The sequence below is a fragment of the Phaethon aethereus genome (assembly GCF_964289735.1).
Source record: "Phaethon aethereus genome assembly, chromosome: 3".
Taxonomy (NCBI): Eukaryota; Metazoa; Chordata; class Aves; order Phaethontiformes; family Phaethontidae; genus Phaethon; species Phaethon aethereus.
In genome coordinates, this window is record NC_138576.1 from 60,913,494 (window position 1) to 60,935,104 (window position 21,611).

At 41.4% G+C, this 21,611-nt stretch overlaps 1 protein-coding gene across 1 annotated transcript in view; it reads left to right on the forward strand.

Moving 5' to 3' along the window:
• NCOA7 (nuclear receptor coactivator 7) overlaps positions 1 to 21,611 on the forward strand; it is a gene marked incomplete at its 3' end in the record, with an annotated part of 90,683 nt that overhangs the window by 27,700 nt on the left and 41,372 nt on the right. The window contains exon 3 of the mRNA XM_081998051.1: positions 13,338 to 13,591. Coding sequence (XP_081854177.1) covers positions 13,338 to 13,591 — 254 coding nt within the window. The remainder of the gene's footprint in view (positions 1 to 13,337; positions 13,592 to 21,611) is intronic.

A 21,611-nucleotide genomic window follows, 5' to 3' on the forward strand; every position in this document is an offset into this window, starting at 1 on the left:
TGGTGGAGTCACCATCTCTGGAAGTGTTCAAAAAAAGTGTGGATGTGGCGCTTCAGGACATAGTTTAGGGGACATGGTGGCGCTGGATTAATGGTTGGTCTTGATGATCTTGAAGGTCCTTTCCAACCTTAGTGATTCTGTGAATGCTTGGCAGATGTGTGGTTCCCTGGTGAATTTTAAAGTGATGCTGTGTAAGATGCTACTGAAAGAAGTGGTCCCACTCAGCCTTCTGATTCTGCCACGTCTCTTATGGATGGAAAATCTGCCATCAAGGAGCTGCTGTGGCATCAGGGCCATTCCCAGAAGCAGGCATAGTTTTGTTTAAGTGACATAGAGGCACACACCTAAAGAGATGCCTAATGGTGCTGACTTTTTGGTAGTGCTGTTAGTCATCTCTTGCTCATGCTCTGAGAAATCCCAGCTGTCCTACCACCTTGAGGCAGCAGCCCTGGTCAGGTCTCCTGTGCTCCATGTCCTTGTGGTGGTAGGGAACGGGGTGTACAGTATTTTGAGAAGGAGAAGAGTTAGCATTGTGAGGTATGTTAGAGTTTGCTGGACTGAAGAAAACCTGGGTTGATACGAAGCTGGACATGCCCCTTCAGGGAGGGTTGCTGGTGTTTCTGGCCCACAGATGAAATTGCCTGCCTTGTATCTGCCGCTGTGATTCAAGACTTTTGCCCGTTTGTTCCTGGCATGTGCCATGCTAAATTGGATTGCTGGTTTGGCTGGTGGGGTGGCCCGTTTCTGGTAACGGTGCTGCATGTTTAAAGGGAAAGATATGAATGATACCTGCAGGTGTGTGCAGTCCGTCTGTCCAAGGGATTGAAAAGCATTCTATAGCTACCTTCCCCGGGAAATTAAGCTTTTTCCCCCCTTCCCTGGGGCTTTGGACAGGGTAAGAGGCTGTGGGGATATTCCTGATGGCATTAGGTTCCCTGTGGTGCCAGGCTGGTAAGCTCTCCTGCCCTCAGCATTAATCCAGCTTCCAGCCTGGGTTTAGAAGGGATTTCTCCCCACCTCACCCTGTTCCTGCCAATCTGACTGGGGCAGGGGGAGGTGGGTTGTAAGTGTAGGTTTGTGGTGGGGTTTCTTCTGTCCTATTTTGTAGTCTGGGCAGGGAGTGTTTCCTAGGATCATCTGAAATTTAAGCATGTATGTCAGTTATGCTCTAAGTCTCTCATGCTATTCCATTGGGTCTGTGGGATTTGTCCTGTTGATTTGTGTGGGAGAAAATCCCAAGGAGAGCAGCAGAACTGGTTAGGATTTGGGGGGGGAGGGAGAGAATTGTCCTTGTGCTGGAAAACCTTTGTAATGTAAATGAGCCATAAATCAGCTCTCTGGGTGTTTTAGTGCACCGAGTATTTTCCTGTCAGACAGCAGTCTCTGGCACAGAGAATTTGTCTTGAATAGCACTTAAAATACTGATAATAACTCTAGCGTTTTACCACTGCTTTTCTGGAATGGCTGGTTTTATTTCAGTAGGCATAAACTTAACAACTAGCCAATCACGGGTGAACTTAGTTTAAATTATACTTCGACATAACAGTGCTTTTCTGTTGGATTTTTGCTTTCAGTAACACTTCTATAAATACATGGCTTCAAGGTGTTAATCACATGTTTCAATCAGACAATCTTTAAAAATCAAATCTCCTTAAGCAGAAGATTTATCTGTATGTTCAGTGTCTGTGTTAAAAAGATGATATTCTTTCCACCTGGACCACAGCAGGTGCTGTATGTAAGCAGCTCTGCTTGCCTGAAGTTGAGAAGGGATTTTGTTATTATAGAAGTGTTTTGTGTTACAAATGCTGCCAAACACGACCCTCCCCCCTCCTTTTTTTTTTTTTTTTTTTTTTTTTGCAATCCCGCAGTTTCTTAAAACTACAGCGTAAGACCCTGGTCCTGCGACCTGATGCGTTTGAGCAGTGTCGTGCATTTGCAGGACCGTACTGTTAGGTTTAGTAGAACAGCGGCAGTTGCAGAGCTGTAGGCAGGGCGGTGGGAGCCGGTCCAAGGCACTGCTGCTGCGGGGTGAGAAGCCGGGGCACCAGAGAGGGGGGCAGGCCAGGAGCTCCCCACCCGCTTGCCGCAGCAGGGGTAGGACCCAGCGTGCCAGGAAGCTTTCCGTCCCGGGCCAGAAGGGAACGGGCAAGGGGAGACGGTGGCAGGCGGCAGAACAGGGTGTCGCAGAGCACCTGCCTTGTCTGGCTCTGGCTGGCCAGAGGCCGTTGCCCTTGAACGCTGCAGGGGATTGAAGATAGCTGGCCTTCTTATCCCGGCTGCCCTCCTGCTCCGCTTCACTTAGCCCCCTGGCCGTGCTGCAGCTGGGGTGCATGTGGTTGCTGCCAGCAGCAAGGCCACTTGGTGTTAAGCAGAGGGGGGCTGCCTTGTAAGATCAAATGCAAGAGTGCTGTAACTTTCTGGTTTCCCCAGCTTATTATTCTAGTTCAGCATCTGCCTGAAAGTGTGGCGGGACCTTCTGGACTCACAGAGTCCAGTGAATGTGGAGATGGAGCGGAACCTCTTGTCCTCCGCTTACCTTTTCTTCCATCGTGTTGATGGAGGGCAAGATTTACTTTTTGCCTTTCTTCTTCCCCTTCAAACCATAAACATTTTGATCGCATGTTAAAAGTTAGAATGGAATAGTTTGGGTTGGAAGGGACCTTTAAAGGCCATCTAGTCTAACCCCCCTGCAACGAGCAGGGACAGCTTCAACTAGATCAGGTTGTTCAGAGCCCCGTCCAACCTGGTCTGGAATGTTTCCAGGGATGGGGCATCTACCAGGGCAACCTGTGCCAGTGTTTCACCACCCTCGTTGTGAAAAAATTCTTCCTTAGATCTACTATAAATCTGCCCTCTTTTAGCTTAAAACCATTACCCCTTGTCCTGTTGCTACAGGCCCTGCTAAAAAGTCTGTCCCCATCTTTCTTATAAGCCCCCTTTAAGTACTGGAAGGCTGCAATAATGTCTCCCTGGAGCCTTCTCTTCTCCAGGCTGAACAATGCCAACTCTCTCAGCCTGTCCTCATAGGAGAGGTGTTCCATCCCTCTGATCATTTTTGTGGCCCTCCTCTGGACCCGCTCCAACAGGTCCATGTCTTTCCCGTGCTGAGGGCTCCAGAGCTGGACGCAGTGCTGCAGTGTCAGCTGAAGAGTAAGTGAAAAAAATCCAAACCTTTTTGTCAGTCCAAAAATAAAGCATAAATAATATTATATATGATATTAAAACCACAGAGAAATTTTAAGACATAGTAATTAACACACACTTTGTTTCTTACAAGTGTAAACATAATGGAGGACCTGCTACACTGGTATAATGGTATGGCTAGTGAGAAATATCAGACCATGCCAAATACTCATTTTAGCATAATGTATATGCATATGACAAGTTGCACTGGTACATGCCTGCCATGTGACTGTCCCATTAGACAAGCCCTACGCTGTCTTGTCATCTTTATGCTTACGGTTAATGATCTTTTGACCATAGCATTAAAAAGGTGGTGCCGTAGTATTTTGTATAGAAGCATTGATGCAGACACTTCCTCTGGATGGAGGGGAATTACCATTCTTGCTTATGAAATATCCATTGTATGAGACAATTTCGGTCATTATTCCAAACGCTGAAGCTACAGATTCCTCTTTTTCCTACCCATTATCAGCATTGCTGGGTATTTCTTAGAACTTTAATCCATGTAACAGGATCTTCTGTACGCTTGGGCATTTCCAGTTCTGTGCTGCATGTCAGTTGATGGGAACTCTATTCAGGAAGCCAATTAAACTGCTCAACCTGCAAAATTGGTTACAAGTTGTTTGAGGGAAAAGAATGAAAGCATAGAACTGAGGCACACGGTGGGTTGGTTGAGATTTGTTTTTAACAATTACTCTGAAATACATTAAATACAACATTTTTCCACTTGTGTCACGGCGCTTCTTGCTGTAAATTTGTTCCTGAACATGTGAGTTTGCAACCTGTTTGTTAGCATGTGCACAGCAGCTCTTACATAATGAGCTCCAGATGTGATTAATGGATAATTGTGGTGTCATCATGAAAGTTAACATTTAAAAACACCAGTTTGGCTTCCTTTTTAGTGCTTTTTTTTTTCTTTCATCATTGCTCTTCTCTATTAATAATAAGAAATGAAGTTGTATGGATTTTTCCCTGTGTTTTTCTCTTTTAAACTACTTTTTTTCACAACTATATTAAAATGTAGTTTCATGCCATATCAAATAATGCAAATAGACAGCCTTGACATTTAAATGTTAATTTTCAAAGTAACTTTTTAAATAAAAGCAAAAGCTAATGAAAGACAGATGCTTTGAATCTCAGTCCCCTCCCTCTATAAGATATCCCTCTTAATGGTCCTTTAAATAAAGAAATAATTGAACTCTTGACTTTACTTTGGTTACTAACTTCTTGATCATGGTTACTTTCTGATCCTCCTGACCTTGCCGGTCAGCGGAGTCAGCCAGGTGACTTCCTTTGTCAAGCTGAGTCAACTCATTCAACTATAAGGTCCTCTTTATGAAGAAAACAATGATTTCCCTGCTGCTGTGGGAGCAGCAGAGTCACTTTTTCCTTGCTTTTTGTAGCAGGGGAAGCCAGCCCTCACAGTACAGACCTTCATGAAAATTTCCCATCATCAAAGTGCCTTTTCTCGATAAGTGGGAAGAAGCTCTCACTTCAGTGCCCCTGTCCAGAGGTCTGTTGGGCATGGCGTGGCCTGTGTCTGGTTTGGCTTTCTGGCTTCCTCTTTTTGCTGATCTCAGCCCAATGCTACCGAGAACAAGCGAGACTAGGCTGATGAGCCCTTCTGTCTGGGCAAAGTGCCTTTGAACTGGCACTGCTGCTTGGAGGAGCAGTCTTGTCTCCTCTTTTGACCTTCTCCTTTGTGTTGATAAACAGCCAAGTGGGATCTAATGGGAGAGTGATCCAATTTTGAAAATTTAATTTATGTATTGGCACTTTTGCTGGGTTATCTTTAATGTAGATAATTTCTGAGATCTGGTCTCTGTGGAGCTACAACAAATGGTGGTGTATGAGAACGGGGACAACTCCTGGGTATAGGATCAACGGTGAGCAGAGACACAGGCACCTTCTTTTGCTGGCAAAAGTGGCTTAAAACACTTCTTTAAGCTACAGCTTTTGAGCTACAAGCTTTGAGCCATCTCCTTTTCCACAAATAGTACTGTCCTCCCGCTGAATCCTAGGGGTTTGTTGTGCTTTTTGCCCCATTACTGCTGCACTCACTATGCTTTATTTTCGACAGGGGCCAGCTGGGGATGCTTAAGAACGGAAAAAAAAAAAAAAATATGGTGAGTGCATGCAGGAGTGTGCCCACAGGTGTACAGGCTTCTAGCACTTTGTGGGCTAGGTACCTGCTGAGAGGGAGGGAGACTATATCCCCATGACTGTGTTCTCCATAGCCCTTCATAGGCCCTGCCATGATGAGTTTTTGTAGTTGCTTTTTGTACCTGTTTACGTTTTTGGCAAACACAGCATGCCTAAACTGTTTATTTTTAGCTGCTTTTCACCTTATCTGCAAAGCATTTCTTGAAAGAATTTAGTGTGGTGTCCTTGGTACTTTTCCTATAAGAAATACTAAAATACCACTCCCTGAGGTTTTCTGCTGGAGGTGGATTCCAGCTACGTTATGACTGCACGATGTATGGCACATTTCCCATGGATTTGGCTTTAAATGATAGTTGATTTTCATCTACTGTTTTATTGCTTCATTGTAAATGCTTATTGCTGTTTGAGTCATTGAGCACTGAATTTCCTTCCGACTGCTTTCAGTCACTTTAATCAATACTAGTACTGGCTTTGTATTATCAGGGAAGTTTGGTACTTACCTGATCTGAGAAAGTGGGTGTGCAGCAGTGACTGTATGGAGCGGTGTGCACACCCCACAGCTCTCTGTGTAAACTGTTGTCTTCTTTCTTCTTTTGGGTCATTATCAATTCTTGCACTTTGTTTCCCTATGTTTATCAATTACTAATTTAAAAGGACCTTCCTCTTTGTTTCATGAAAGTTGAGTTACTTGAAGAGTGTTCAACTGAGGCAGGGAGGGAGGAGTTTGTCAAAGTTTTGGGGAGAATTTGAAATGTGTTTCAGCCAGCCTGATTACCATGTGCTTATTGTCCTTGTCAAATAATCTTAACAGTTCTAAGATGGTGTGACTCTCCTGTGCAGAATCCGCGCAGCTTCCCTGTAACACTCTGCTTTGCCGTGCAGCTGCAGTTCCCTTTTCCTTACCATTTCAGCCAGCTGATGTCAAGGGGAGCAGTGGCTCGGGGAGCTGGCACGGCGTGTGGGAGAGCGGCTGGAGCCCAGCACCGGCTGGAGGTGATGGGGAAGGGCCGATCCTCCCTGGCCTGGGCTTCGGTGCAGGGAGAGCGTCTTGCTGAGCCAGCCACTTCGGGAGGAATTCGTTGCATGTGTAGGAGTGGTTTGGGGCGATTAATGAACACCACAGTAGAAGAAAGTGTCTGGCATTGTTAGCAGGGAAGAGGAGGAGCAGGATGGGAGTGTAGTAAGAGTCCGGTTGGTATTTGTGACAAGACAGATCTGGTGTGGGTTTAATTGAACAAGCCTGTTAAGTGAACTTCAGGCAAAGTTAAAGGAGTCATCCGAAGGGAGGGATTTGTTCTTTGACATCCTGCAGTAACTGAGGTTATAAGAGAAGGAATTACATAGATGTCTAAATCAAACAAAACAACTTTCCAAAATCCTTTCTCTATGGAAAAGATTTTATTAAATTGTTGGCATGGTAATGGAGTGCCAAATACATCACATCATAACCTTTTTTGCTAAGTAAACAGAAAAGATGGGGATACTTTTTGCCTTTGAAAATAGAAAGTTTATTAAGCTGTGTGGGAACATTGCATTCTTACATTTAAGAAAATAAAAACTTTCTGACAGCTCAAAACTCTCTTGAGTTTTACCCTGGTAAATGGTGATTCCCCCTCCCAAATAAACATAAAAGAGCTTAAGTGGGATATTTAAAATTCCCCGATAACAGTCAGAATACTGGGGGGGAAATTAACATATTTTCATTTAATTTAAAAACTCTTTTTCTATCAGAAGGTACAATGTCTTTAAAATTCCAGAACAGCTTTACTACAAATCCTTCCCTATACTTTACAGATGATGAAACGGAGGTAGAGTGACTTGTTTTTGTAAGCTAATGGCAGTATCAGGAAGAAAACAGGCATACCTTGATTGTCAGTACAGCACTTCACTCTTTGGAGCATGCCAGCTTTCTTGAGCATTGCCGTTGACTGACCATGTGTGAAACCTGGTGCTGGTATTTGTTGTAAATTAGTAACAGGAGTTCCAATAAAAGTGGAAATTCCCAGCTTTGACTTGTGTTACTAATATCAGAGGTTTCTGTAGTTGCTCTTTGTCATTTGGAATGACCAGAGTATGAACACTTTTCAGTGTCTGCAATGACCATACTGCAGCCATGCTGTTGTCCTTCATAACTATTGCAGAGTTACTTTTTTTCATAGGTTTTTTCCCCTCTGCAGTTAATTGTTTAAATCTCTCATTAAAAAAAAAAATGTGTTCTATCCCTTCTTTTTGCCCTAATAGTCTGTTTTAATAGTAAACATACAGCCTTGTGGCTTGCTTGTTTCCAAAACAGGATGCATACCCACCTGAAATGGCTGGTGTTTCATGGAGCATGCTTTCTTGCGGGGTGGATGCTGTTTAGTTTTAGGAAGATTTCCCACTGAAGATGAATGGTTTTGTATTAATTTCTCTTGTGAAGTGAAAGTAGCCACGCTGAGGAAGTCGGGACCGAAGCCTTACAGTCTGGTAAACAGTCTGACTTCCTTTGGCTTTGCAAACAGTAATGATTTATTTTGTCTGAGATTGCTTACTTGTCAGGTTACATCAGGCGGGATGAGAGCACAGCCATTGCCAGAGCTGGCCGAGTTGTGCTGATACCGAGCTGGGTGAAGAGGAGATGGATGATCTGTGCAGACTGGAACAGAATAGCTGACTAAGATCAAACCAGGGATTTTATTGTAAGGTTCCTGTACAGAGGTTTTTTTAATGTCATTAATTTGATTTATTTAGCTCTTCAGGATGGGTGGAGAAAGGCATGTAGGGTACAAAAAAATTAGTACATATTATATTGAGTGCAGAGATTTAAATTAGGATTAAAGTGGTTAAAGCTGAGTGAAATAATTGGGGTGTATATCACTTTGTATACAACACAAATTAACAGGGATCTTGATGGGAACAAAACAGATTAAGATGTCTGAAGTGTTTTAAAGTTCTTCTTTGCAAGTTCTGTTAATCTTACTGCATATTTGCATAAATGGATTAAAAAAACCCCAGCATTTGTAGAATGTGATCTGTTTGTGCTGTGCAGGATGTTAAGCTGATTGTATGCCAGATATCAAGGCACATTTTAGAGGATGCACATTGTGGAAAATTTCCCAAAAGGAAAACTGTGTCAGCCTCAAGATAAAATGAAGACTACTTCTCCCTTTCCCCTTCTTTTTTTATATTTTTTGGAAGATTACTTTGTTAGAAGTTTTTGTTTCTAAAGTGAGAGTTGTCCATGCTGTATTACTTCTATTAATCTAATAGATAATAAAAATCATGCCTTACCATCCTAGGAGTTTTTGAGACCATCCTCCGATATGGACCTGGTACTCTCTGTGATTAATTATTATATGTCAAACAAAGCTCTATTCAGTTGTTTGTTAGGCATGTTCGTTGAATAAGTGTTAATCAAAACCAAATGGAATTCCTAGAAAAAAATTATTGTCAGATTTCCATTTCTTTATTGTCTCAGCATCAGAGTTGCATAGCTTTACTGGTTGCTCATAGTCTTCTAGTGAAAGTTGTGCAGATAACATCACCCTTCCTTCTCTGATCAGTTTCTTTTTACACTAACCACTTACCTTGTTTGTGTAATGGGAAATTCAGGCTGTTTTATTCTAAAAATGCAGATTTATTTGCCTTTTGTAGGCAGTCAAATAGACTTGGGTCTGGAAGATGAAGTAGGCTATTTCTTGAAATCTTTCCTAGCTATTTTCCTGTAAGTCAATGCCCAAGCTATTAAGCAGTCAGTTGCAAATTAATGTAAGTAAGCACTGCTGACCTTGTATTTTTACCTGCTTACTCTGAAATTATGCTCATTTTTGGTTGTTAGTCTTTATTAAATGGTATGAGAATGGTGGTTTTGTGGCAGAAAGTTTCTGTTCTCTGTCCTCTGTAGGGTAGATGCCCGAAAGATTTCTGCAGCCAGCTCGCAGTGCCCATTAAGAACCAGTTCCTCTGATTCTCATGGGACTCAGTAAAAAAAAAAAAAAACAAACACGCCAACCATTGTGCACAGTAACAGATTGAAGACTTCTACTGGAAAATTCTGTATTTGGACAGACTTAGAAAATGTCTTACCAGTTGTTGTTCAGAAAAGATTTTGAGGAGCTGTAAAAGGATGCCTCTCTATAAATTCAGAAGAAATGTTTTGCCTGTCAGAACCAATTAGCTTGAAAAATGTTATCTGGCATCTAAATGAAATTACAGATGTATAAAACTCTTTCCTCAGAAACTGGAGTGTTTTTGTAGATAAACTGTTTGTTCCTCCTGCCCTCCCTTTTTGTTTCTCCCTCTTCCTTCCCCCAGCAACTTTCCTAGTGAAACATAACATATCCACTGACTCTGATACTGAAGAACAAATTATCTTCTGCAGTAACACCTTATCCATTCACTGGAAAAAGATGCGTGTTGTTTCGTCTGAAAGGCTGATTTAATTGCAAAACCTGACACTGGTCAAACTGAGGGGTTTCATTCATTTATTTATTTGGCCTTCAGCTCTCTTTTGCTCTCATAACCATTAGGACGAGACTGGATGTAGGTTTTATTCCGAGAAATACCCTTTAAAACCGAACAAAAACACTCTAAATCTTCCAAAGTAGTTGAAAAAGGAAATAATTTGACAAATGATGTTCTTAAATCCATCTTCCATGACAGCTCTTGCCATGAAGGGTGGGAAATACCTGAGAGCTGGGAGAGGGGTGGATGAGACCTTCAGCCTCCAACTTCTTCAGGAGGTGATGAGTTTGAGCTCCGAGCGGGAGAGGGGCTGGCAGCTTGTGTGGGTGCCCAGTCTGCCTTGCTGGGATGTGCAGGTCACTGTGTGAGAAGAGTGAGTGGAGGCTGAAGGGGGTGTCTCAAGGGGATGGAGTTTTGTTTAAGATGCAGTAAGCTGTCCAGCTGTGCTCTTCACAGCCCGAGCTCTGCTGCGTCGTACCAGTGTGTGTAAGACTCGCAATAATGAATTGTCTTGTGTGTATACAGGACTTTGTATCTGCTTTACTAAGAGGGTACACATAGTGTCAAAAGGCCTAGTAAATTTGAGGCTGCTGTTACAGTTTTAAGCTGTTGAAGGCTTGTTGTGGTTCCTTGGGACATTATAGTCGAGGTTTTTCAGGAGTGAGTGAAGTGGAGGGTCTGGGGTAATTTCGGCCAGGCTTTAGAGACCTCTAAAAGCATCATCTTGCAAGCAGAGTTCATAACCCCAGGCAGGGTTGCAGTAACTCCAGGTCTTGTGATGAACGTCGTGGATACTCGGTCCTCACCTGGTATTTTTCCTAGTGCCAAGGTTGCTTCTTTGAGAATTGGATGGTCATTGCCTTGAAATGGAGCAGTGGGCAGGAGGAGTAGGCTTGGCACTATCTGAAAACCTGATGCGTGCCATAAGGATACAATAGAAATTATGGAGTGCCCAGATTCTTGATCACTTTTACGTGCAAAGTGCCTGTGGCACTGTCGATTCGCAGAAGCCACTGTGTGCTGGGGATGCTGTAGGTTGTGTGATGAGCTCTCAGTGGGCTGTAGTATGTGGGAATCGGGCAAGATTAAACACTGTGGGGAGAAGCATCAGTCAGTTACGTTGCAGTCAGTCAGTTCAGATGGTCATTTCTGCTTTCCTCTTTTCTATCGCTAATGGACCAGTTCTGTTTTAGCTCTTTATTCTTGAAGTTGCTTGGGGCAACTTTGAAAACTGTAGTTCAAATGAGTATGTTTTAAGGAAAGTACTGACGGAAGTTGTTAGTATCGTCACGAGGACTGTTGACTTAGAGAGGTTTTTCTCTTTATTCTCCAAAAAAGGTGCTCTGTTTCCATTAGCGACTTTTTTTGTTGTTTTCAGATACTACATTTATACTACAGAAAGCTTACTTAACAAAGTTTGTGATCAAAACAAATAGACTAGAATCTGCAGACAGAAGAAGTCTCTGATGCAGTGTGAGTAGAAATGGGGCTGCCAGTGGGCGCCTGCTAGTTCTTGTCTGTGGAAGCAGAAGGAACCCTGTGATATGCACAGGTATAGGAAGGTCATTGAGTCACTAGAGTAAAAAGCCAGGCATGTGTCTCATTTACACGTCTGGGATCGAGTACAACCATGGTAAGGATATGCCATTTCAGGTTAGAGAGCTGCTCTGCAAAGATTTCTACCAGGGCTAAATATAGACACTGTGTATACAATGTGACTGTAATGTTTTGTGGTTGCTACAGCAGCCTTTGATCAGGACTGTGGCTTACTAGTCAAAAATAAGCTTCCTTTGCATATGCAAATTTTAATTAGTCTAAACAAAACATTTTGTCTGTTACATAGCTGTATTCACATTTAGCTTTTATAAATCCCTGTAGGTTGTTTTCATATGTAGTCAGGACCTGATCTGTAAAGTTTCACACACACTAAATCTTTCTTGCTGTGCAGAGCATGAACTACTACTAGCTGTCTTGCAAATCAGTGCGTTTGAATGAATGGGGAACCACAGCATCCTCACTGAGTTGGCTGCGGAATGTGAATCTCCGGTTATTGTATTTTGGGAAGCATTTAGGAATTATGTATACGTACATGGGTGGTAGACACAACTTTTGCAAGACAATCTTTTGACATGTTTCACTGGAAAGTGTTGGCCACAAGCTGACCTTTCTCAGAGGTCTCAAATTGGATGTTGTAAGCTTGGGAACTGGTTTTAATGTTTTATTTAAAAAAAAAAAAAAGTGTGTAGCCTGAAATGCCTTACTATAATTCTCAAATGCTCTATGTATTTATTTTTATGTTGTAGCCTGAAAAAATATATTTATAGCATACAAATAGAAAAGGTGGAAGGAAGAATCTCTGAAATTCCTGCATTATATTAATAACTTGATGCGTTAAGTCTTCCCTTATGTAAACTACTGCTGTGAGATCATGTAACCTTTTTCCATTTGTGGCGACTCATTGATCAACCGTATTTTCTATGCATAATTCCTCCTGTGCACGTAATAAAGTTTTTAGCATCAACAAGATTAATATACTACTCCCTCCCTTAGGTACCTTGTAACTAAGAAGTTAATGTACTAGAGAGAAGGATCATTAGATAGATTAGTTTTTTGTTTTGTGTCAAAGTCTCAGTGATTCTCAACTGAGGACCGTTCTAGTGACGCTGACCCTCAGCCCATACAGTCAGCCTTTGCTCTCCCTTAGCAAAGTCAGTGCTGAAGATCGTGACTTAGCAGAAAATTCCATTTTTCTCACTTGAGCTGTGCTTTAAGGAGTCTTCTAAAAAGAAAATACTCTTGTTGCTAGAGTGGTAAGCTGGAAGATTTTTAGATAGCTTTTTAAGATCTTTCTCGGAAGAGGTATAGCAGCTGGGAAATGTTCCCGCTCAAGCAGTCTGCGGCCACATCGGTCGTGTTGCGGAAGGAGCTGCTGGGTGACACTTGGAGTACCAGGTGGTGTGGGTTGTGCAAGAACAGATGTGGAGTAGCATGGCTGGCTGCTGGGAGATAACCTTGGATGAAGTGGAAATAAACAACAAGTTTATATCAAAACAAGTAGCTTTACAAAGCAGGAGCAATTGACTGTGAAATTGTTGTTAGCTGTTGCGTTATAATACATTATGAGCTGAGGTCTTATTTTATCCTAAGCTTTGTCTTGAAAATATGATTCAGTATCTTGTTTCTACGTTTACCTGTATGGTGGTTTAAAAGCAAAACAACTTTTCAATGGTGTTTGTTTCTTTTTGTTTGTTTTTTAGCCTAGAAAGAGAAACTGTTCTTCCTCCTTGGTAAACAACAGTGACAACTTTTATTACCTTTTTTGTTATTCTTGCGGGGATATCCTTGAGATGGTGATACAACAATTGAAGAGTATGCTGTGGGATAATCTTAGTTACCAAGTTACTGATGCAAAGTGTGTGGTTTTTACTAAGTTGTAAGGAATTCTGATATTAAAATAATTTTTTAAAAAAATCAACATAGCAAGTGAATTAACTTGTCTGTGGAGGTTGGCTACATCTTAATTTTATGTTTTTTTTCTTTATGCATAGTTTGAAAAAGAAAAGGCAAGCCAAACAAAACGCCGAGACTGTCTCTGCCAATTCCCCTGGATCGCCTGTTTCCAAAACACCTTCTGAGAAAGATGATGAAAGTAAAGTTATTTTGGAGCAAATCAGTTCCTCTGAAGACAACTGTAAATTTGCTGGGGAAAAGGAAACTGCTCCAGAAAAAGAAAAGAAAAAGAAAAAATACAATCAACTGAAAGACATCAGACGCACAGAACTTAAAAGATACTATAGTACTGGTGAGTTATGTTAATGCTATAGTATTTTGAAATATGCTTGTTTTGATAGCTCATTAATGTACTTTTCTCATATTCTATAGGCCTTCCTTAAAAGGATAATTGACTTTGGATATCCTTCCTGTAGAAACAAACAAAATTATGTAATTCTGCATATCATCTGTTTCTAACTTTAACATTGCAGTTCTTAAAAAAAAAAAAAAAATAGATATTTCTTGTTTCTCAGTTCTAAAACTCACTGTTGTTATAGGCAACAGTTAATTATTGCATTTTATGTTAATTTTTTTTTAAAGATTTGTCTTCAGTGCTTTATGGCATTGCCGTTCAGTTTTTTTTGGTGGGATTGTTTCATAAATTGATGCATACTGTTTAAGATTTCAGTCTTCATATTCATTTTGTCTGTTGAAGTGTGAACAAGTAAGTAAATTAACTACATATTTTTAAACAAGATGTCAAAGGGCTTGTGTGCTGGAAAGCTTGTTCCCTTTCCACCCTGTATCAGTGCAGTTAATCATAAATATCTTTTTTAGATGCATTCTTGCAAGCAATTCAGAGAAAAAAACAGTTTGTGCATAAATATGTGAGATGAGTCATATACACATCTGCCTGCAGTTCTGGATTGTAATTTGTCAGATACTCTTAAGTAATTTTAGATCTGATTTATGAAATACTTCTCTTTCCAAATTTTCTCTTGGAATTTTGTAGGAATGATCTTTTCGATTAAGAGGACTCTGGTTCCATCTTGGAAGGAATCTTTTTTTAAAGAGAAGGCAGGCAACAGAAAATTGTAGATAGCCTAGAAGCAGACTTCTTCTGTGCTCACAGAGTGTGCATGAATGGCTAGCTCCTAAGAAGGAGTCCTCATTAGGAGAAGGAAATGAGTCAGCAGCAAAAACGTTGTGTTGACCAGCGCATGCAGACTAGTCCACACCTGGAGATTTTCTTTTTGAGGCAACACCTTACCAAAAAGAAGATAAATGTTGCCGTAACGTTTGCTGGCAAGCTCAAGAGTTTACAGTGATTTACTCATCAGTGTGTGATTTTTGGCAGGTTTAAATCTGGTGAGATCAGTAAGCTGGGAACTGAAAGAAAACTTAGAATAGTTTGGGTTGGAAGGGACTTTTAAAGGTTGTCTAGTCCAACCCCGCTGCAGTGAGCAGGGGGATCTTCAACTAGATCACGTTGCTCAGAGCCCCGTCCAACCTGACCTGGAATGTTTCCATGGATGGGACATCTCCCACCTCTCTGGGCAACCTGTGCCAGTGTTTTACCAAGTTCTGACCACACTGTTCTTGAAATAAAATCTTGGAAGGAAAACTGGAGAACTGTTAATGGAGAAACCTATGAATTCTTTCTGTTTTGTTAGTATGCTAGTTTGATACAACAAAATACAAACTCCTGTTGCATTCCTAGTAAAGCTCTTCTTCTAAAAGCTGAGATTTATTGTTACTTTGTACAATTTGTTTTGTGGTTTTTTTTCTTGGTTTTTTTTTTTAGGTAGCTGAATTTTGTTTCTCTAGTGTTTCAGTAGGTTTGTGAAAAACGCTGCAACAGTGGGCACTTGCGGTGGAGAGATGCGGGATGGTGGCATCCCTCTCTCTCTCACTGAAGAGTGCCGCGGTGCTGGTGAAGGAGAACGTAAAGCTCTCCAGGTCATCTTTGGCTTGTCATCCAACAGTCAATACAAACTCGGGTTTTACTAATGTTCGTTTCATAAGCATTCCTGTGTTTTGTGTGGACTGGCATCACTGCAGGGGTGACTTGAAATGCTACTGGCTGTCAGGCAGGTGTGCAAAGCCTCTGGGTTCTGCAGAAATAGAGAATTTCTGTTGAGAAGTACAAGAACTTAATGCTGCTGTTGAGCTGAGCACAGATCCAACTGACAGAATCCATAGAGAGAGAACCCCCTTTGTTGTTCAAATGCCTGTTTTCGGTTGTTCTTAAATAGACTTTTACCCAGCGTGGACATCAAAATTGTGGAAGTGACAGTTTGAAGAGAGATGGAAAATAGTTGATGGTGAAACAAGCACAGTAGCTCTAGGTTCTCACTGGAGCTTTCAAAATGAAGTCATTTCAGTGGAATCATTAGTTGCCATAGTACTTGCCTGCATGTGTTACACATGCCTTTCATCCACTGCAGCTATAGCTGGCAGTGGTTACCTGCTTAGCCATTTGTTACTGCTGCTCTTCTGAAAGCTGCCACCTTCACCAACATCCCGAGCAGTTTGAGAGCTCTTCCCTATACCCATAGCAGCCTGTACAAACTGGGCTTGCTTGAATTGTTAGCGTTCACCTGCATGCAGCAGAGGACAAAACCATCCGTCTCGCTGAGACAAGTCCGGCCGGAAGGTGTGCATTCAGCAGCTGTGTTAGCTGCAGTGCTGCGAAGGTTCTGCCGAATGTGCAAAGACTTTATTTTTTCATTGTTGATATGCCTTCACATGAACCTGGCTGAGGGGGATTATCCATGCATATGCATCTGTCTTTGTTAGTTAACGTTATGATGCATATGCCTCAATTTTTTTTTTTCTCCCATGTGTTTTTTTTTGCCCTCTGAGTTGTCCTTTTATTGATGTTTCTGAGGTGCTGTGACTAAAATAGTGTCTCTCTTACTTATGGTTAACCATTTTTCTCAGTGTGTTTGCACAAGGGCTTGGGGGTTTTGTTTGGTGGTTGTTTTTTCCCAACTATCCAGCCTTGACTTAATGTCTAGAACTTTAAGAAAATCTGATACAGGAAAAATGCTTAGTTTTCCTAGTAAAAAGAAGAATGCGTCAGATGTAGTAATAGTCTTGCAGATTGTCTCATCTGTGTGTTGATATGATGGTGCACACAAACTTTATTTTGTGGCTTAACGGAGGTCCTGTCGTAAGCTGCTTTGAGCCTGGAAGTGTCATGTATGTCAGTCTACAAAATGAAGACCCCTGTCCTCTGAGTAATCTCGCTTTCATATTTCACAGGACCATAATCCTTCTTTATTTATTGTTCTAAGAGAAACGAGGAAGGAACAGCACATCTCACTATAATTTGTTCCTCGCACACCATGTCCCTTCATTAGAAGCTTGTGAATGTGCTTGCCTTTATGAATTCATAAATGCTGACAGTGACATCTTTACTCTTTCACTTTGAATGTCATTCCTTTTAATAGATTTATGCAAGGGCTGATACTCTGTCAGAAGGATTTTATTGACTCAGTAAATTCCTCTTCTCTGGTATAAAGGCTATCACACAGTTTCTGAAGGCTGCAGAGAACAGGATGTGGTGGTGCTCCCTGCCACACTTCGTAGAGCAGAGAGTGGTTAAAAGACTTTCCTTATTCTTCGAAGAAGATGAAGCGCAGCGACGGAGCGAGGAGCTCCTCACCTGGCATCCACCAAGTGCTGTGTTGTGCTGTGCCTGCAGCCGGTGGGTGGCATCACCGAGCTGAGGAGGAGCGGCTGCGGCTCCTGCACCCTGTAGGAAGGGATCCTCCAGCATCCTTCTCCCCAGCCAAGATTGTTTCATAGAGCATACCTGCTAGCACTGTGGTGGCACTGTTACAAATAACCTAATGGTATGAGGTATTGATGATTTCTCTTGAGGCACTGCTAAATGGCTAAACAGATCCCACTGCCAGAAGGTTTCTCCTGTGTAACCTGATATTTTCCTTTTCTCTTAGCACTTGTGTTGTTTTTCAGTAGCTCTGTAATTCTGGAATATATTTGCACCATTCAGTCTCCAAATCTCTAAGACAAAGGCAGATATAGCCGTTGTTTTCTTGTCTTAAAACAACAGAGGCTCCAATACTGCTTGTTTTCCTTTCTTGAGGACCAGTGGAAATAACACTCCTTTCTCCTTATTTTTGCCTCATCTCTTTACCTCATGTGGCAATCAGCTTCTTAACTTGCCCTTTCTGCTCTTGTTGCTGCAGTAATCTTCTTTCAGACTTCTGAGGATGTGTCTGGCACAGTGCAGTGGTTGCATAGGTACTCTGGCTGCTATATGCAGTGCCCAGGATGCTCTCCCCTTCTTGGGATAACCTAGTTGACCTGCTTCTGCAGCTTGGCTGCTTAGTTCAGACACACTTCCTGTGGGAAGCCTGTTCTTGTTGGAAGATGTTGACTTGCTAAGCTTCAGGGTTTTTTTTTTCTCATTGTTTTGCTTTCCCCCCCACCATGTGTCACAGGCTCTAAAACACTTTCACAAACATGAGGTGAGTTGCAGGAGCCCACCACTGGAACTGTCACAGCTTGGAAGCACCAGTTTAGCTGTAGGGCATGATGCATATCTCTGGAACAGACTTGTTAGGTGGACTCCTGTGAGGACAGGAATCCAGGATTCCTGTCAGGAATTGCTAAGCTAAATGAAGGCGATCATTTCTGTTTTGCCAAGACACTGAAACAGGAAAAAAGGTGACCTTCTGAGCAGGCAGTGTAAAGTGGTGCAAATCAGAGTTGAGCACAATCCTCTGAATTTTGTCCATATATTTATTCCAGGATGATATAATTCATCTTTCTACCAGATATGCAGAATACAGCTAGATTGCACTGATTTTGCTTGAAATCATAAGTGGTCAGCATATGTGAGGAATTGGTCTCTGTTAAAAAATGCATCATAAAGAAAAGTTTGGTTTAGGTGACTTGTCCTACATCACACAGTTACTTCTATCAGCAAAATAAAATCCAGTTAACTAGCTTACCATTCTGCTCACTAATCATAAAGCCATCCTTTCTTATTCACGGTACGGTGTTCAATTTCTGCAGCAAGCAAGTGGGAGGTAAGACTAGCAAAATCTCCTCTTACTGTAGCTCTGATTTCTGTCCAAAACAAGCAGGAGTCCTAAACACTGTGACAAGAGTCCTAAGAGGGAAAAGTGATATGTGCCCATTTAATGAAACAGTGCATTGTATGTTGAATAGGAGGTGCCAGAGTATCTCCCCAGAGTCCAAAGGCAGAAAAATGATGCCTTTTTGACCTCTCTGCCCTCACTTGGGCAGGTGTCAATATGGGAGCAGTGCAGCACGCATGCAGTTACCAAGCCTCTGAATGTTCTGGGTAGCTGGCCAAGAACAAATGTTAGTAAATAAAACAGAGAGGGCATAGCAATTTTCATCACCCATAATGTGGTGAGATTTGCCCTGACTGGCACAGAATCAGCAGAGGCAGCTCCCGTGATACCAGCAGTGTTATATTATATTATATTACTCTCTTTCAAAGTTGAGAGTTGCTTGTAACACAGTGAAAACTTAGATGGAATTTAAATTTAATAAAGAGGTGGGACACTTACTGAACCCACTTTGCATAATAGTTTCTAATAGTTAAGTAATTTGCTAAATATGTTTAACCTGAAGTGGGCTTTTCAGTACATAATGAGTTGAAAACTGAAACTTCCGTTTGCTAGTGAGTCCTGGTTTTGTCTTTTCTACTACCTGGTATGGTTATTCAACTGTAAGATACAGCTGAGGACTTAATTAAGATGCTAGTCATAAAAAGGTGGAGTGCATTTAAAAAACCAAGAAAATCCATATAAGTTCTTGCTGGTAATTAGCTAACTGTAGTCAGCCCTAATCTCTGGGGGCTTGATTTGGTCAGCCCTATTTGTATAGCAGACTACTTTGTATTCTAATTAATCCAAGTGATTTACAAACTGTACTACTCAGTGATGTGTTAAATTGCTTAATACAACAGTAAGAGGCATAGGATTTGAATTTTCCCAAGTTTTGAGACCTTGTTTTAGCTTTTGTGTTTCAGATTGGCTTCAGACAGCAAAATTGAGAGTGAATGTATGGAGGAGTGAAAAGGGAAGTAATTTGTTTCTTCCAAAACAAGCTCTCAAATAAAGCAGCATAGGAAGAAGTTTATTTGGTTGTAACTGCCTGTGTAGAATAACCAAGAGGTTTGGAATAACTTACGTATGAGTGTAAACTGCATGTAGTTGGCAGTGGCTGGTTGGGAAGCTTCAGGCGGTTGGTATATTAGCATCAGTTGCTGAAGCCATGTGGAAAGAACGAGGTGGATGAATGACTGAAAGGCAGCTGGTTTCAGATTGCTTGTTTTGAAATAAGAACAAATGATCTTGAATCCCTGTGGATCAGTGTTAAGGCCACCAGGTTATATTCAAGCTGGGCTGTTAATTGGTGTTTACTGGAAACTGTTGCGTGAAGAAGTGATGCCTTGTCCACAGGCCGGAGAATTTGATCCAAGCAGTAAGTACCAGAAATAATGCTGTTAGCACTTAACTTCTGAAAATTTACATGGAAACATCTTAATGCTGCTTGAGCCCCCCATGTGTGGAATCCTATTCTAATCCTCATCTTGATTGATAAGCTCCTGTTCATTGTAAAGCTAAGTAAAAGACACAAACAAGTGAAACTTGGTGTTTTGTATGAACTCCTTAGGTATTGCCTATCAACTCATGACAATTTGCCTCAAAACCTATAGTTAAGACAGAAGACTGAGCAGTTTTAAAGTCTGCTGTTAGGTGGAAGCAAAGTTAAATGGATGGAGGGGTGGTGTGTGTATATAAAAAACACCAAACTGTAAAAACTTGGCCATTGGTAATCAGTAAACTAATGCATGTTTCAAATGGGAAGTGAGGGAATTGAAATGGGACAGTAAAGGACAAAACATGAAAACTGTGTCCAGTAACATAAAAGTAAAGAGATTTCTTAACTGTGTTAAGAGCAAAAGAGAAAACAACAATCATTTTAGCTCATTATGTGATGCTAGTGGTTGAATTTTCAGTAATTTTCTGGTGTGCGTCTGGGCGGCAGGGAGGAGGAAAGGACATAGAAGGAGAATTGATGTATTTGCATCTTCTTGTGTGATTCTCTTCACTCACTTAGAAATTAAGGTAAACATTAGCTTAATAGCTGTAGTCCCCTTTTTTAATTGGCATAGCTACTTTTCATGTAGGAGTCCTAAGAGTTTATTGATGAACCTTCTTGATCGCTGATGTGGCTTTTCTACAGTAAGCCTTTAAAAAAGGTTGGTACAAGATTTTTATATGCCTTCCTTTAATTTTCAAATAGTTGACCAAGGCCAATTGCATTTGTAAGAATTATGTCACTGATGTTACATAATAGTATTTTGTGAGGCCCTTGAGTTTATATTCTAGAACATCATGAGTTTTACATTTGGACGGTATCTCCCTCCAGTAGGATGACTGAACAAGTGTGTTTAGCTCTGAAGGGATCAGTTTCTTGCTGTGTGTGATTTAATGCTTTTATGGATGGGGAAAAAAAGGTACCCACACATTTGTACAAAGTTGTAAGAATTGTAAGCAGTGCAGCTTAGCAATGCTGAGTTATATGAATTGATTGGTAATTTGAGCACAGGCAAATTGCATGATTTAAAGCTAGGTTGTAGAACAAGGATTTCCGGGATGAGGGGCTTGGTAACTCTGAAAAATTACTTGGGGTACTTGATGTGCATATTTACCTGAGCATAAACTTGCAGAACATCACTTTGGAGAACAAAAAAATAGTACAGGTACTTGGAAGTTTGATGCAAGGGGGCAATGGGAAATACAGTGTGACTGCTGCTGAACCACTATGTCCAAGCCTGGTGTCGGTGATTCTAGGGCGAAGAAATGCTAGAGGGGCCAAAGGAATGGCCATGATGTTTCTGACTGGGGCCCGTTTAGCGCAGCGTTTGTTCTCGCACAAACGCCACACTTGGATGTCTGGGGAAGATTAAGAACACGGTGAATTTTCTAAAACGTTCTGCACTGTTGTTCTGTCTTCTGACGATTTTCAACTGTTGGGGATCTTCTGAGCTGCTTGGAGTTTGTGCATTTCGGGATTGTTCCTCCATATGCTTACCATGTCTCTCCCTGGGCCCATGCAGGTTTCTTTGATTTATGATATCTTTTGGTAAACAGTGCACAGGTTTGCTACCATTTACATGAAGAGCGGTCTTGCTTTTGCTGGCTTTGGTTCTTGTAGAAGAAGGTGAACAGTCAATCCCTACTCACCAACTCTAAGCCTCCTATGATTTCTTTTTTTTTTTTTTTTTTTTTTTTTTTTTTGGTACTCCTCTCTCT